The sequence below is a fragment of the Morone saxatilis genome, unplaced genomic scaffold (assembly GCF_004916995.1).
Source record: "Morone saxatilis isolate NCDOM2014 unplaced genomic scaffold, NCSU_SB_2.0 Contig9, whole genome shotgun sequence".
In the NCBI taxonomy this organism is placed as follows: Eukaryota; Metazoa; Chordata; class Actinopteri; family Moronidae; genus Morone; species Morone saxatilis.
The window spans coordinates 9,818,509-9,835,644 of record NW_023340268.1 but is presented as its reverse complement, the minus strand read 5'-3'; the positions used below and the strand labels follow the sequence as shown (position 1 = coordinate 9,835,644).

Genomic DNA, 17,136 nt, shown 5'->3' with positions numbered 1-17,136 from the left:
TTATTAAGTGTATGTTCCTACATCTGCAATGTCCCTCTGAGCATTGCATCATCGTTTCATTACTTTTTCTGACATCTCTGATGAGTAAGACATACTTACCCACAGGAGTACTTTGTTTTTCTTCCCAGGTGGGAAGCCATTAAAGTCACTTACTTGAATCAGTTGTCTTGGCATTCTAAAATGTATTTTTATAATTGTGTGTCTCGTTAAAAGGGACGAGCTGTTTGTGAACACTGAGTGCTCACTAACATGAATAATAAGATTTGTTAATGTGTTTTTTCATGTACTGTTTTCACTCTGTTTTCTACTGGAATACTATGTTTGTGGACCAAAATTATTTATTTATACATTTCCTACACAGTGAAGTGATTTGACTCAAAGTTGTTAGAAAACAATAAGCTAGAAGAAAACTCTGACGGTCAGTTTAGCATTTTCAGTTACTCGCAACATCAGAGCATCGGTATAGGTTTTGCTCCAGGGCGAACCTCTGAATGTCGCAATGATCTCCTCTCAGTGCAAAACTACAGCCATATTATCAGTGAGGCTGCTTGAAAAGACCCATGATATGAGAAACATCAAAACACTGACCTCAGTATGCTGCATTAGACTCCAGAGTTAATTCAGCAAATAAATAACAACACAGCAATACATTACATGAGACACCGGTCAGACTAAATCACACACTACCAGTCACCACCACATTATCCCCCAAAGGCCAACAATCTTAATCTGAGCAATAAATATTGGTTGTAAATACTTCTAAGAAGGGGATTTTTCACAGTGGTAAGGTTTTGTATTTGACCCTAGTTCAAAATGAAAGCTTGACACAAATTTTTCTGAATGGCCTGCTCATTGATGATATATCTGGATGGACTTTGGTTAAGTGTGTCTTAAGACAAAACATATCACTTGTGATTATTGGTCCCTTTTTACATATCTGCTTGTACAATATTAACAAATGTACAGCCATTTTGGCCAGGACTCTCAATAAAAAAAAAATTCAAATTCCACAAAGTATTAAAGGTCAAATAAAAAATGTTGTTAAATCAAATAAATCCAAACTAAAAGTTAGCTTTTCTTTTTTGTTTTTCTTCTTATTCGTCTGTCTTTGATGATTAATAGTGCTTTGCCTTTATTTGATGTATGTCTAGATCATGTAAATTGTAGAATAATAACTCAAATTATTATTAAATATGGCATTTCTGACGAACAAGAAAATAAAGACTTAACCTTTGGTTTACTGTGGCATGCTGGGAATAAGTTCCATGCAGCCACTAAGAGAAAATGTGACTGAGTGTATGTGATGAAATGTCACCAGCAGAGCACAGTCAGTTATCAACAAGAGATATGAGGGAAAAGTTGTTCAGTGGCAGTATTCAACTGCTGTTTTTCCAGTATCCTGTGCTTCTTTTAAAGGTCCAATGTGTCAGATTTAGTAGCAACTAGTGGTGTAGTTGCAGATTGCAACTCCCTTGCTTCACCCTCCCCTTCCAAGTGCAAAAGAGAAACTCCCTGATTATACACTAATGTATATTATACACACCTATGAATATTATATTCCTTTCTGCCAACAGATCCTTATAAATAATACACACTGGACCATGACTGCAAGTACACACACACACATATACACTAATGTACACACACATTAAATGAGCACAAATGGTGTGCACATGTATAGACACACTAGTGTAAAAGCAGTTTCCTGGCCATTACTACTTCCAAATCAATTACCCGTGCACACACACTAATATCCCTGACCATGATTTGATTCAAATTGGTTACAGCAACAGCAATGAATGATCAATACCCTAATTTGCCAACAATCAATAAGCAGCCAGAGCAATAAAATATTGTTATGAGTGACCCATCTGAAAACACATGAGAAAATAATAAAAACATGGATATAACTAGCACTCAGTTAATTCATCTGTAAAATACAAGGCCTGTGCAGAAGGACTTCACATGAACACATGCCTACTCACACATCATACTTTAATGTTTTATTTATTTATTTTTGCCATGGAAAAATTGTTATACTCCAAGAACAAGAGATAAAAACTGTACTTTATATCTGTAATAACATTTTCATTTTATTACCTGTTCTTACTTGAGTTCTAACTTCTTTTTATTACCTGTTCTAACTTTTTTATTACTGTACTCCAAGTGTGGTTAAATTGTTCCATAAACTCAACCTTTATGTGACTCTACCACCTTTGCAGAAATGCCAGGTCAGAAATGTCAACTGAGCCCTTTCCTTGTTTTCAAAGTATGGATTAGGACCACTGTTACATGTGTCACAGCCACCCTAAGTACAGTGGGGTCCTGTTGTACCTCTATTATACTGCTCGCCACATTGTTTTCTGCTGCAGACAGTCGGCTCTATGATGCTTCACATTTCATTGGCTAAGTCAACTTTAACCTGTAGCTGCATTTGTGCCATAATGGATATTCACACTAGGCATTTTTAATAATGAGACTACCCAGACTAAACCTTAATATCCACCCATTCATTTTGTTTTATGACATATGCATATTTTTCATTTTCACCATCCATCTAATTGTATGCCTGTTACGCCTGGAAATCCATCCTGCACCCTTCTGCAATTTAACACTGAACCACTGACTCATCCCTGCACTGCATTTCAGAAATTGCACTAAAAAATAAAATACTGAATCTGACACAAATACACAGACAACAACTGTGACACACGCACATACGAATGAATGAATAAATTGATTGATAAAGTGACTCACCAAATGGTTGGTGGTTCAGATCCCTCCACTTCCAGGTAGTCATACTTCTCCTCTGTCTGGAAGTCTGTAAAGATGACAGAGATGGTGTCTCCAGGTTCGGCCAAAAGGATCCAAGTACAGTCGGCCTGGTTACCATAGTTGCCGGGGTAACCGGGACTGGTCACCACCCCACTGCCGCCCCTCACAGTGCCCCCACATGTGTCCTCAGCTGTCAATCAAATCAGAGTGACAAATAGAAAACCTGGGTTAGGGAGAGGAGGAGGGACCGAGGGGCGGACTTTTTTTTAAATTAAATTTCTTGCTTTTTGGATCAATTATTTTAGATTTTCACAGCTATAGAAGATAGGGTGGATCAATTAACAAATGTATCAATTCAATTTATTTACCAAATTAAGATTTAATTCTCATTAAACCTAGCATTATTTCTATACCACTCAAGTAGTAGGTCAGCCAGCTCAACTCCCCACCTCTCTCCCTCTATTAGGTGATTTTTCTTAGTTATCTTAATTTTAGTATATTATGGGTACACTCTTTGCTCTGAACTCCTAATGTTATTTAGTGGCTTGAATGTTAGAAATGGATGACTTTCTCATAACACAAACTGTCAAGTCATGTTAGCAAACCATATTGTGAAAATATGGAGCTCTTACATTACGCTTTATATATGAAGTAGATTTTAAAAATAGCATATACAAGGTGATATACAAACAGTCCTTATTTTGTGGACTATAAGTTGTCTGACATTAAGCCAGCAGATTTTAGAGAATGATGCTATTTTCTTTTAGCCAGTTTGAATCAGGGATGGGGTTTATGGGTCAGGCTGCAGTTCCTGTCACACTCAGAGCTGCTGTCCTCTCCTCCAATAACAAGATAAGTTTCCCCTTTCTCCAATCACAGAGCTCCGCTCTCGTCTCCTCCAATCGCCACCAAGGAACTTTAGATTTGACTGTTTCCCAATTGTCTGGTTTTGTATCAATCTAGCAATTAATACTCAATTAGTTTCAAAACATATAGACCAGATGTGATGATAGACTTGCCTAATTTTCTCTCATTTTTGATCACATCTGTGTGATTATTCATAATTGATAGTAGTACTGATTACTGTATAACAGATAAAGACACATGGATTGCGCTGTGCACACGGCATAAATTATACATATATAATTTATACAGATACACTCACGGAGAAAAAATATACTACATTGGACCTTGTTGTGTCACTGGGACATTGGCTGTATGGCTAGTTGTTTAATCTATAGAGCATTTAGATTTTGAAAGTATTTATCAAAAGCAAATTGAGCCCAGCCACAAATCCACTGCCCCAGTGATGAAAGATACAATGTTGAACCTTTTTTTCTGAGAGCGTCCAACTGTAAAAAATGGTATAAATTATACCTGTATAATTTATAGTTATACATAAAAGAGGCAATACTGTACGTAACACACTCTTACAGCAGACACGTCTTTTCCTACACACCAGTGAGTGCAATTTGGGATGACACATGATTTATATTACGCTACAACACATCACATGTTGATATCATCAGCATTTAGAGAAGACAGAAAAACACCAGATGTGTGTTGTCCTTAAACTGCACTCACTGATAAGCTGAAAAAGACACATCCTTTGTAAGAGTGTAGACAGGCGCTGTCAGGTATACATGCACATCCTTTGGGCTCATCCAGGCGGTTCTGCCTTGGGGGGATGCATGTACAGATGACAGAGATAAAGTAGGGACCAAGCCAGACTCCACCCACAGGATGGGTAAAGAGAATAACTGTGGTCCAAGACTAACATTGAGCAACAGACGATAACCAATAAAAATGAATAGAAACATTAGGAAAATATATTAGAAATCGGACGGAACAGAGTGCACTGAGTAGAGACAGGAAATACACAGAGGATAACAGGGGAACATAAATAGGAACATAAATAGATACAAACAAAGAAAAACAGAACTAGAGTGAAACAAAAAATATATAAAAAAGTGGATTAAAATAGAGGGTTGGTACAAACTGTATCAGATAGGAAACGAGAAACAGGATGGAACAAAGTGAGTGGTTCAAAAAGAATTTTAAGATAGACTTTTTCAATAGATCAGAGTGTGGAATTAGGAAGAATACACGCTTTTCAATTATATTTTTCATATTAGGAATGATACTTGTGTCAAAATGCGCTGACACAAGCTGGTGACAATATGTGCATTGTTCCAAACTATAGGAGCTGATGTATTGAAAATGAAGTACAGAAATGCATTATTTATTCAGTAACAATTCATTCATTCAAACAGCTTCAGACAGACAGGCAGGCAGGCGGGCAGGCAGGCAGGCAGGCAGGCAGGCACTGACAGACAGACCATTCATTTATCCAGATAGACATTCATTCCACAGCAGACACTTGAGGAGATTTGTGTAAATGACCCAACACTCTGAACCAAGACCTGCTGGGACCCCATCACATTTGCAGGAGAGCAATGATGCAGTAGTCTGTGAGTGTGAGTGTGTGTGTGTGTGTGTGTGTGTGTGTCTGTGTGTGTGTGTAAGAGTGAGTGTAAGAGTGAGTGTCTGCACTGTGGGAGAGAGTGCTGCTTGCAGGATGACAGCTGTCACAGGTTTATCATGACAACAGGACGTCCGCAAGCACTGGTGGACATGCACCAGCACGCGCACACACACAATCTCAAACACACCTCTTCCAGGCCTCCAGCTTATTGATGTGCCAGTGACACTTGACAGACAGGTGGAAAGGCCTCAAGGTGCACTGATGTGTGGCTCTTATTAAAGGAGAGGAAATCAACTTATATAAAATCAAAAAAATATGACTAAACAAGTGAGCAACGCTCTTATGTGCAATGGACCTTTGGTGACTTTGACATTATGCATTATGATGTTGTAGTATTAAGAGCCCTCAGCCATGATGTGCTCTGACTTGTTGTCGCTCAAAATCCATTACTGTGACCTATAGCATAGATGAAATATGTACCATTACTTTCAAAACAAGCTGACTTGAATACAAAAGTAGATCTGGAGGAAATCTGAAAGCCGTGTAAGGAGTCCAGGTGATAATTTCAGATGACACATGATGCAATTAGGATCCTCAAAAATTGTGTTGTGTGTCATTTAGTAACAGCAGGGCTGTGCAGAGACCGCTTCAGTAACAGCTGCTCTATAAAGTGACATTTTCTGTGTGTTCACAAGGTGAAGGAGGGGGAAGTCCACATACCTATAGCCGAAACTGATTAACTTATGTTAAATGTGCGTGCATCCGACATGATTCAGTCCGCTTTTCATGTTGCACCTGCTAATTTTGGATACCGCTCACTCCTACCCAATCAATCATGATGGCACATCTGCGTGACAGTGTTAAATATTACTGTGTCTGCCTCACCTCATTTTCTGGGCCCACCACTTCTCTTTATTACAGCCGCAATATAAAATGAAATTAATATGTCACTATTATTATTAAAGCAGGTCACGGTGAACTATCTTTCATATTGTTATTTTTCTGTAATAATCCAAACATGCCGTTGCTTGCTTTTAAGCACGGTGTATTGAATAAATTATCTTCTCATTTTGAAATACTACACCATCTGAACGGAGTCGAAGAATGGAATTTCATTACGCACTACTCTGATCAGCTTATAGAAGAAATCTTTAAATCCAATAAGCATTTAAAATAATCTGTGCCTGAAATCTAAGGAGCACTAAGGTCACAGCAACCACACCACATTCAATGCATGAATGGAGTATGCTTGAAAATGAGACATATAATGAATATGACTGATCGTAAAATCATAACAAGATGACTGATAGTGAAGGGTCCGATATTTGGTGAACAACCTTGACCCCCCAAAGACTTTCAAACCAGGTTTTTTGAAAACAGATGCATAACATCCCCAAATATTGATTTTACTTATGTTATGATATTACATGTGAAATATGTAGAAAACAAGAAGATAAAATGAGCATAAGGGGCAAAAAATGTATAATCGGGGCCAACTTGAGTAGATCTATAAATAAGTGAGGGCTTTGTTATCTGGCTGCGCTGTTCCTCTATGTTCTTTTCTCTGCATTTATTTTGGACGGCAACCTGGGGAGGCTGAACTCATGCTCATGCCCCAGCCGACTGACCCACAGAAGGGGGCAAAGTGTGTGTGGAAGAGGGAGCTATATGTGTTAGTTTGAGTGCGACTCTGTATGTGTGTGAGAGGAGAGAGAGGGAAAGAGAGAGGTTGTGTTTTGTCATGCTGTCTTCATTTCTTATCACATCAGTGAGCTAGTGATGCCCCCTTTTTTTTGCCTTTCCGTCCCTTCTCCCCCTCTAGTTGTTGTCGTAGCACCTCCCCTTTTCTTCCGTACTGGTCTCTGCTCGATACACCCCTCCTCTTCCCATTTATTCAGCAAGAAGCTTTTTTTTTATATTTTATTTTTGGGCACCAGCTGGAATTGAACTGGTGACCATGCAGCCATATGGTATGCACAACCATTCAGCTACCACACAATAAAAATAATATAAATAATCATCAAGATTATTTTTACAGTAAAACACATCTCGTCTTCTACTCCCTCCCTCTGTTCTCCCCTCCATGCTTCCTTTTCTCCTCCTCATTCATTCATTGTTGAATCTCACCCTCCGACTGTCCTGCCTCATCAACCCCCCCTTGCTCACTCTCCCCGTCTCACCCTCCCTTACTCCTCTCTCATGGCCTGGGGTGCTTTGATCACTCCTTCTTAGCCTCCTTATCCTGTCTGCCTCTCTCCCATCCGTTCATCCCCTTTTCCCCACTGTGCTGTCATCAATATCGCAGTCATCTGAGGATTCCCTCTTTATCCTTCTCTGTCTCGCTGTGTCTTTCTTTAAGATCTTACTCTCTCTGCATTTCACTCTCCATCTCTTGCTCTCTCTCTCTCTTTCTGCTGATTGATTTTCTGTTTAATGGCTTTTCTGGCCTCATCTCTTTCTTCCCTCTCTTTTTTCCACTCACCGTTTCTTCCCTCTCTTCCTTTCCTTCTGTCCCATAACTCCATTCCTTTCCTGCATCACTTTGATAGGCAGATCACTATCACTATCAGATTCGTACACACACACACACACGTACACACACAGAGACTTCAATCACAGAAGACCCAGTGTGCTGTCAGCCTCTAAGGATTATGGGCCATCTACATCATCCTCTCCTCTCCTCTGTCTTCAGGCAGTATCCATCCATCCCTTCTGCTCTCTTATCTACATCCACCCACCCATCCATCAACCTCTTGCCCCCCATATGCTGTAAAGTTGAATATATATGGCTACCCCTCTTCCTCCCTCATCACTCCCCCCATACCTTTAATACCTCAGTTTACCTGCCATGAATAACTGAGTAGACAGAAAAAATACTGTTTAACATGTGCACACAAATGATACAGCATTCATTTTTAATATATTTCCTCCTGGTCTGAGGAGTTACCGGACACTCATCAAGATTCCTCTGCAGCTGCACTGTTTGCCGTGCTGCCTGAAAATTACAGAGGATGAAATTTCAATTGTGGTCTCAATGTCACTTTCACCATCCAGTCATGCCAGGATGCATTAAGTAACAGTTCTGGATGCATAAGAATAGAATCCTACAGAGAGATGCATCAGATATGCAAAACTAGTCATGGCATTGTGAACAGAATCCAACTTTGGTTTTGGATGGAGTCCAGCAACCATGTCCGTACAAGCAATGCAAAGAAAAAGAGTGAAAAAACACAGATGTGATGTGACTCATACAATCATTAATCTGATTTTACTGCCCTTCAGACTGATACATATAAGCGTTTTCTGATCTGACGCCCCTATCGGCAGGATAACATCATTTGTTAGTGCCTTCCAAAATGGTTAGAAATCCCTAATTACAATAATTTGTGATATGACAGGACGAGAGGAGGCGGACTCAGTGTTTACATCAATGATGCTTGGTGCTCAAACACAGACAAAGTGGATGGACTCTTAAATGTTCAACTTTTTATGTAAATATTTGAACACTATCTTGTTGCTGCTGTTGACATTACCCCAGATGTAAATTCAAAAAATGCAGCATTTGCAGCTGCAGAAATATTTCCTCAGTGTGTATGTGTATATATACTGTAAATGTATATAAATAATGTAGTGTTTTATTATATATTATTTATTTCAAATGTTTCTCTAATATAAATTTAATTTTCTAATTAATATTTTTCTATGTGTTTATCACAAAGGGACTGCAAACTTTAATTTTGTTGTACAACCTTGTGTTGTATAATGATAAATACATTTCCTTGATCATTGACAAATAACTTAAGGTAAAAATAACTACACTTTTAAGATTTAAGATTTGGGTCATGCTAAGAAGAAACCAACATTGACTAACTTTAGGAAATGGGATGTCAACAGTGGTCCAAGGTTTTGTTGACCCAATAAACCAACCTGACCTGATAACAATTTCACACTGTTTTAGAGTCAGAATTTCGTAAAAACGTAAATATATTTGTAGCTCAACACTCAGTCTCCTTTTCAATCTTCATTGCTTGAGAGAAGTGCCATGAAGTGTATATTCATGACAGGTGTTCTGGCTTCAACTGCAGTAATGGTTTGTATTAATCAGTTTTAATTTGCATGCTCATTTGCTCTATATGCTTTAATTATTTTCCTTACGCAAGAAGTAGGACCACCATTTGCCTCTGATGATGCTTCAGTCCTGTACTGTGTGTGACGGTATATTGGAGTTTCCTTCAAGAGTAGCCTACAGTTCAATGAAGTGCAAATGAAAGCAAAATCTACCTTAAGAACTTCCAGGGAAATTGTCTGACTTGATCTAGTCGTTCAGGAAATTATCTTTGAGTTTGATTTAGTGGTGTGTGTGTGGAAAAGCATCAAGAGAAACGGCATCTGCACCATCTGGTCTTGTAAAACAGCCTCATATTCCTTGGCTGCTATTTGACCATGCAGCAGACATGTGGGCTAAAAGCATGCTTTTTGCCAAATGTAAACCCATCTGGATGTGGAATAAATTATGATATATGACATTACATTTTCACATGTACAGGTGTTAATCTCTTCACACCTAGAATGTGCTATTGTGTCATTGCAGCCCTATCATAAATACCAGCTTTGTGAAGGTCAGGAAGGATTTTTTTTAGATGGTCACAGAGATACAAATTAAATTCTGTGGTTACTTGTAAAGTTGTGGTTTTGTGAGGCTTATATCTATCCTGTTTAGTTTTTAACGTCCAGGTCGGCGAACTTCAACTTGCGACCACTGTCCGCGGATGTAGGAGGCCCCCTCAGGTGTCTACTGCTTTGTGTCTTTGGAGCTTTGCTGCCACATTTTCCTTTGAAAAGCATATAAAAGTTTCAGGATAAAAGTGATGACTGTCAGATCACATTTAAAGCAGACAAATACACACATTCAACTTTGTATGACTCATCTGTGTAGCTGCCCTTGTAACTGTGATTTAGCAACTTCAAATCCATTCTTTTTTTATGTGGCGTTCCCATTATTCTTTTTTTCCCTCATATATTGCTATCATATTTTTCCATCACTCTTTTAAACCTTGTTAGAAACATATTGGTTGCTGTCCTCTAGTTGCCAGCATTACATTTTAGACAGCAGTCATAGTGTTTAGGGTCCACACACGCACACACACAACTAGTAACCATGCTGACCTTCAGCTCCTCCCACCATCTGTCCACAAATCAAAGAACAGATGCTGTCTGCCAGTCAACTAACAGCCTAACATTTAGACCAATTAGGGCAGAAGAGTGATTTAATAGTAGATCACCAGAAGGAGACATAAAGAGAGAAGGCATTGATTGATAGATAGATCGCTATCATGATTATTATTCTTACAGTAGCCTTATGGTCCTGTCTAACTGAATCATATTTAGGTTTCTGGTAAAAGATATAGTAAAATAAAATTCTCATACTGAACAATTTATTTTCCTATTATTGATACTATTTGACCCCCACCTAACTTATATCAGAGGGTGACAATATCCAATATAATTATCTTGTCTATTGCAGAACAGCAACCAGATAATAATGTTAAGGCGATTCTCTGTTTACCCTACTGTTCACTTGCCTTGTCAGATGACAGGATTGACTACACTACAGTGTCCCAGGAGCTAATAGGTATTCAGTTTTTTACTCAGGGACAGTTCAGCAGTACAGATCCTGTGGCTGTAGACTGGTTAGCCCTCTCCACTGAACCACTGTCTTGCCCCAGCAGAAAGAATGTAAGAATTACAGTAAAACGTTCAGTTAGGTGAAGGTCACAGAAGGAGGTAAGCCATGTTAAACTAAATGACAAACCAAAGGGGAAGGGAAAAGAGATGGACAAAAGTGTAGCAAGTTGAGAGTAAACAAAAAAAGGAGGTGAATAGAGAATAAAGACTCTGTCTCTCTCGCTGTCTGACTCTGAAGCAGTATCGAGATGGATGACTCCAGCGTCCCCATTTTCTCATTTGGTCATTAAACAGAGTTTCTAAATTATCAACCGTAACGACAAACTCCTAAAGTTGTGATTTATAAGTATTACCTCTCATCCGTTCACCCTCTCTTTTATTCTCTGCGAGTGGGTGTGTCTGACTGCGTGTCTGCTTATGCGCATGTTTGACAGTGTGCGTGTGTGTGTTCACCTGTGTCCTTCCCAGGTTTTGTGTAGGTGTCTGCTTATTTGAATGCGCTTTCATTCGTGTGTGGGAGAGACGGAGTGAGAGAGAGACCCTGGGTGTCGGTGAGTGTTAAATGTCATCCCTGACATCTTAAACAAATAGCTGCATACTGAGAGTTTAACGCATCACAGCCCTGACGAAATACATTCTACTCTTGTCTCTCTTCTCTACAGCCAGACTGACTTCTCCTCTACCGCACCTCACCTGTGCAGCCTGAGAGCACATGTTTCAAACACAGAAAACACGCACACAGGCACAATATTGGTACACTCAGTTTATTAGGTACACCTAAATAAAACTAGAGAAGCGTTTCTGTTCTGCTTCTGTTTAGGCACCCCCTTCATGAGGGTGGGATTTATTGCAGCACTGCTGACTGCATTTGTTTTAGCTAGTTCTACCTCATAAAATGGCAGACTGTATATGATCCATACAAAGATCTTACATACTGATTAACAGTTTCAGAATCCTAATGTCTGCTACACTTGCTTAACATGAAAAAAAATGGGGTTCTCTCTCAAAATCTAAAAAGATTCTCAAAAAGATTTCATGATTTTACTGAGGCAACTGGTGCTTGTATGGATTATTATGGATTGGAGACAGCAATGGAAAGTATCCAGAGTCATTTGTGCTGTACAAGCACACACACAAGGACACACCTTTGCCTGGGCGAACATGCAGGTGATCTGATAAATGTTCCTGCCGACTGCAGAGGGTGATAATGCACTTCAGTCAGAGACACATCAAGGGCATGACATCTAATCCTCCCCAGCACATAATGGTACAGAATCAAAGTTTGTTTAAACCATACATTAACATTTGGGCTCAGCAAGACAACAATACAAAAGATCAAATCCCACAAGGCGGACATCTGATGTGAGTGTGACATTAGTGCTCTGTCTGAACTGAAGCAGAGCTTCACTCCATGCAAGCTGTTTTCCCTGTATATATATATATATCTAAATAAAGTTCAAAGTATTAAAATATTGTCTTTGTTGTGTGAGGGAAAAAATGTGATCAACATGTATATAAAACCCCAAGGATATACACAAAGCTAACACCAAATGCAAATTGGAACTCTGTTTGCTTACAAGAACAAATCCACAGTGTACCTTTAACTTTCATTGTGTCTGAATAAGAAAGGCATGTAAGATAATTGTTGTATTAGAGAGGACATGTACAAGAAGAGAGACATAAAATGATAAAAATGAAATAAAGATGCCACACTTTGAAAAGTGACGTGTCTTTCTAAAAAGAGAATTATTAGATTACTGTCACCAAGTATAGTCGCAGTAATAAGGTACTGTCACAAAGAATTTGATAGCAAAATGCCACACGTCTCAAGTGATGTCGCTCAAAAATGCTTATGAGACACAACTTAAAATGGCCACTTCCAAATAGTTTGTGACAGGCCATCTATAGTCTGTACAGACTTGATAAGGCAACCGCAATATGTTCTGACACAGATCAACCACAATGATAAAGTCCAATCAGTAGGCTAGTCTATATCTAGTTGACCCTTTAATCAATTTATAGCCAGCAAAAAGCTGATCAATATCAGTAAGAAAATGTCAGCAAGTTTATCACATGTGCAGACCACCATCAAACCACACCATCCCTTTCAATGTCTATAGATTAACTTATTTTTTGCTTTCCATAATCAATACTTGGGCATGTAAATGCAAATCCATACTGGAAGTAACAAGTTATGCCGCAAGAGTTCAACAGCACAATGTGTATACATTTACATCTAGGCCTCTAGGCTTTAAATAATTAGTAATTGTACATGGAAAATCAATATAGAAAGAGAGATTTCAAAACCAACTACAATAAAACTGAACTTATACTTCAGCTTCAGTCCAATTATCAATATTGGTACACAAGAATGCATTTAACTGTCTAAAGTCTATTTAACTCTTGCTGATGCATGCCGTAGATTGATAAGGAACAATGCTACCTCATTGGTGGTCAATGGCGTTAAGGTACTTCTTCTAATATGTTGTCAGCGGTGAAATTAAAGATTTATAGACTATTTATATAGACTGTAGACTATTCCACTATATCCAAGAACATGTGAGAGACTCAATCAGTATGATGTCTGCCAAATGTTTCTATGAGCACTAATGAACAAATCAGCACATGAGGAAATGGATAGGTAACAGTTGGCTCACAGAAAATGTATTACAGATGTTCAATAATGGTTAAAATGTTCAAAAGCCTGCCATGCTAGAAAGATACGTTTCTGTGTGGTACATAAAACAGAGGAGAAACAGGAGAAGAAGGGACAACAACTGATCAGAAGGGATAAAGAGAAACTGAGATAGAAAGGTAAGACAAGGACCACAGAGAGGAGGGGGAAAGTGCAGCATCTATGATGACTTTGAGACTCTTATTCAATTAGTGTTTCATTGGTGAAAATAGAAAGTAACAGAATAAGAGCGACAGGAAAACAAAGTGATGTGCCTGTGATTACTCTGTCTCTGCTTTCATGTGTATTTATGTTTTTTTGTTGCTTTTTCAACTTAATATTATAAACCTCCTTCTGAAGAGCTTCATGAATAAATCTTATTTCACTTGACTAGCGAGAAAGAGAGTTAAAATAACAATACCTCAAAAGGTGTCTAGGTTTTTTCTGATGTCCACTTTGTAAATTGAAGATTAAATATAATAATATACTGCTGTTGCTACAGTATGTAAGTTTTTTTTTTTTTTAAACTTCTTTTAAACTATTTTTGCAATGACGTCAATGAAGTAATTTTGAAAACGAGATGTACACATAATGAATGGGTACACAGATTAAGTAAGATAATAACAATGTTCCCATCTATCCCCATCACTCAAGACTGTTAACAGCAGCAACTATACAGCTTTTTCAGGACAGACCCATCTATACAGTTGCATTAAGGTAAAATCTGAGATGTGGTATCTATCATCCGGCTGTCATAAAATTCTGATGACTACTGATAAAGATGCTGGAGAGAGTGAGAGGGTGAGTGAGAGAGCCAGATAAAGAGTCTGAGAGAGCGAAAGACAGAGAGAGAGAGATGTCAGCTGAGGGAAAGACAGATGACAGACCAAACCAAGATGATGACAGATGATTTAATGAAGAACTGACTGGCTGGAAGGAAAGAAAACCAATTAGAAGACACAACAGAAGCATGGAGAGAGAAAGAGATGGAAATAAAGAAATGGGATGGAAGATGGATGAATACTGGATCAAGATGGATCAAGACAGCAATTGAAAGGATTAGCGAGAACAATGGTGAGATAAGGAGAGAGATAAAGAAATATGAGTACAGAACAACACCAAAGACAGGAGGTAGAGAGATGCAGATAGACAAAATTGTAATGTAGACAGAGACAGGGTTGGGAAACAAGAGATCAACGGATAGAATAATTTAAAGACAAGAATTTCAGATTATATTACTCGAAGAAAGGGAAAGATTTTTGTGTGTTGATGATGATGTGTGTGAGGGAGGTGGGGAAGGAGGATTGAAAGATGAGGAAAATGTCTTTCAAGGATAGAGAAGAACTAAAAGAAATTGCCCAAACTGAGCACATTTCAGAAGCTAGTTTTCTATTAGGTCTTGGGTTTGGGGATAATGATATAATTTAGCAAATGTATAATAGTAGCCAAACAGAGTCTAACACAAATTTTGGTTTGAAGAGCAACAATAATGTTACAATAAACTGAAAGGAGCAAGAATAATGAAAAACCCAAAGATTATGTGGGTGAAATTGCTGTGCATGTGTGTGTATGGCAATACCCAAACAGTACCTGAGTATTTTGAACTGCTTTTTGCTTGTGGTTTTGTCTCATTCTGTCTCTCTTGAATGTTTAATAGAAGGAGAGAGAACAAAGTGCTGGAAACGTTCTTCCTACTGCTGCCTGAAGCACCTTGTTTTCCCTTTTTCTATCATCTTTCAAGGTTTTGTTTTCCTCCCACTCTTCACCTTCTCAGTTTCTGACCATGAATTCAGTTCTAATTTAACTTGGTTACTCACATGAATCTTGCATGCACGACATTCAAGGATCAAACACAAGTAAACTTCCTATTTCTGAGATCAGATCAAGAGATAGAGATCAATGCAGGTGTGTGTGTGTGTGCACATATGCCCTGGGTGAGCATGTGGATCTATGCATGTCTGTTGGTGGGTAGCATGCATTTGTGAGTATCAGTGAGTTAGTGTGTGTTTGAATTATTCATGAGGTTAAAGTGCTCCTCTGGGATGAAATGCAACACACTTCTAATATCTTATTCACAACATGTCTGTCTGTTCAAAACAAGCATCGCCTCAAGAGATTTAAGTTTCAAAACCTAAATCTCGGTGTTGTACAAACCTATTTAAATAATATATAGTTTATACCCACAACACCCTTAAACAATCTTCACATACTGTTGTACAGCTGACTGAACAGTATAGATCTTATATGTCTTACCCTGGCACCTATATGTGGTAAATACAAATGTGTTTACTCTATGTTTAACATTCTGAAACATTTAATAAATCAGTGAAAGTCACATATCTGTCAATCCGTGGTAATACTTAAAATGATGGAACCTTCCCATGAGGTGTGAAGATTCCACGTGATGACAACACATGAATTAAAAGTAGTCAGATAACCTGTATAAATAGCACACTGCTGTAGATACATGTCAACATATGGATTTGTCTGTCCAATTTATCCTGGTACGGAATTCATTTTTAATTGTCACATCACTTAAAGTGCACCACACGCATGAGCACAATTCACTGCATGTTATCAAGTACAGCTAGTATCTTAAGAGCCGATTATACTATGCGTGTCCAGTTAATGGGGGGAAATTGACGTAAATTACATCTGTCCGTGTCCTCAAGGGTACACTACACGCAGATGTATATGCCGCCTATGCATACATTATATGTAGATAAGTAGGTGTGTACCATATGTATATAAACCCACATCCTTATATGTACTGGAATATACTTTACGTGGCCATTAAGGTCAATGATAGTTAATCTGGAGGTTAGAGTTGAGAGTAATCTGAAAGCTTGTGATATAATTAATGAGACGGGAAAGAAACGTAATAATTTCTGATGTTAATAAAAATGTGTTTTCGTATTTTTTCCTCTTTCAAAATGCTGGATAGTTCTACCTATAGGTGTCTAATATTACTCAAATCAAACAATTTGTGAAGCTAAAATGATGAAGGGTCACAAGGGGTCACAAGCCAAAACAGTTGGAAATCAGTGATTCATGCAACGCCTCAGAAAAACAAATCTGACACAAACTGGGTTGCAATCAACCATTTTTCATGCTTCTGTAAATGTTCCCTTATTGTTTGATTTAGCCTGAATATATGCATTTACACAAGAATATTGTATTTGTGTGCATGTGATGATTGCTTTGATAAAATGTGCTTTTCATTAACATGGACTATCATGTGTATCTGTGTGTGTATTTATGTGCACTAAACAGTGACATTTCTGTGGCCGTGAGTGTAACTGTGATTATGTGTGATAGTGTCTTTGTTTTATAAGCACAGATAGTTGTATTTGTATGTCAAATAATGTGTCTGTGATAAAGGGTGTGTATCTCCAAGTCATGCATAGGTGAACAGCCTGATTGCCTGCTACGTTGTGAATGAGCCATTCATGCATGTTGACTACTGATACACACACTAGCACCCAATGGAGAATATGTGTGTGTGACTGTGTGTGTG

The 17,136-nt window shown here is 38.3% G+C and overlaps 1 protein-coding gene across 1 annotated transcript in view; it reads right to left on the bottom strand.

Moving 5' to 3' along the window:
- Positions 1–17,136, bottom strand: part of LOC118343277 (CUB and sushi domain-containing protein 3-like) — a 323,719-nt gene that overhangs the window by 153,503 nt on the left and 153,080 nt on the right. The window contains 1 exon segment of the mRNA XM_035682048.1: positions 2,758–2,965. Coding sequence (XP_035537941.1) covers positions 2,758–2,965 — 208 coding nt within the window.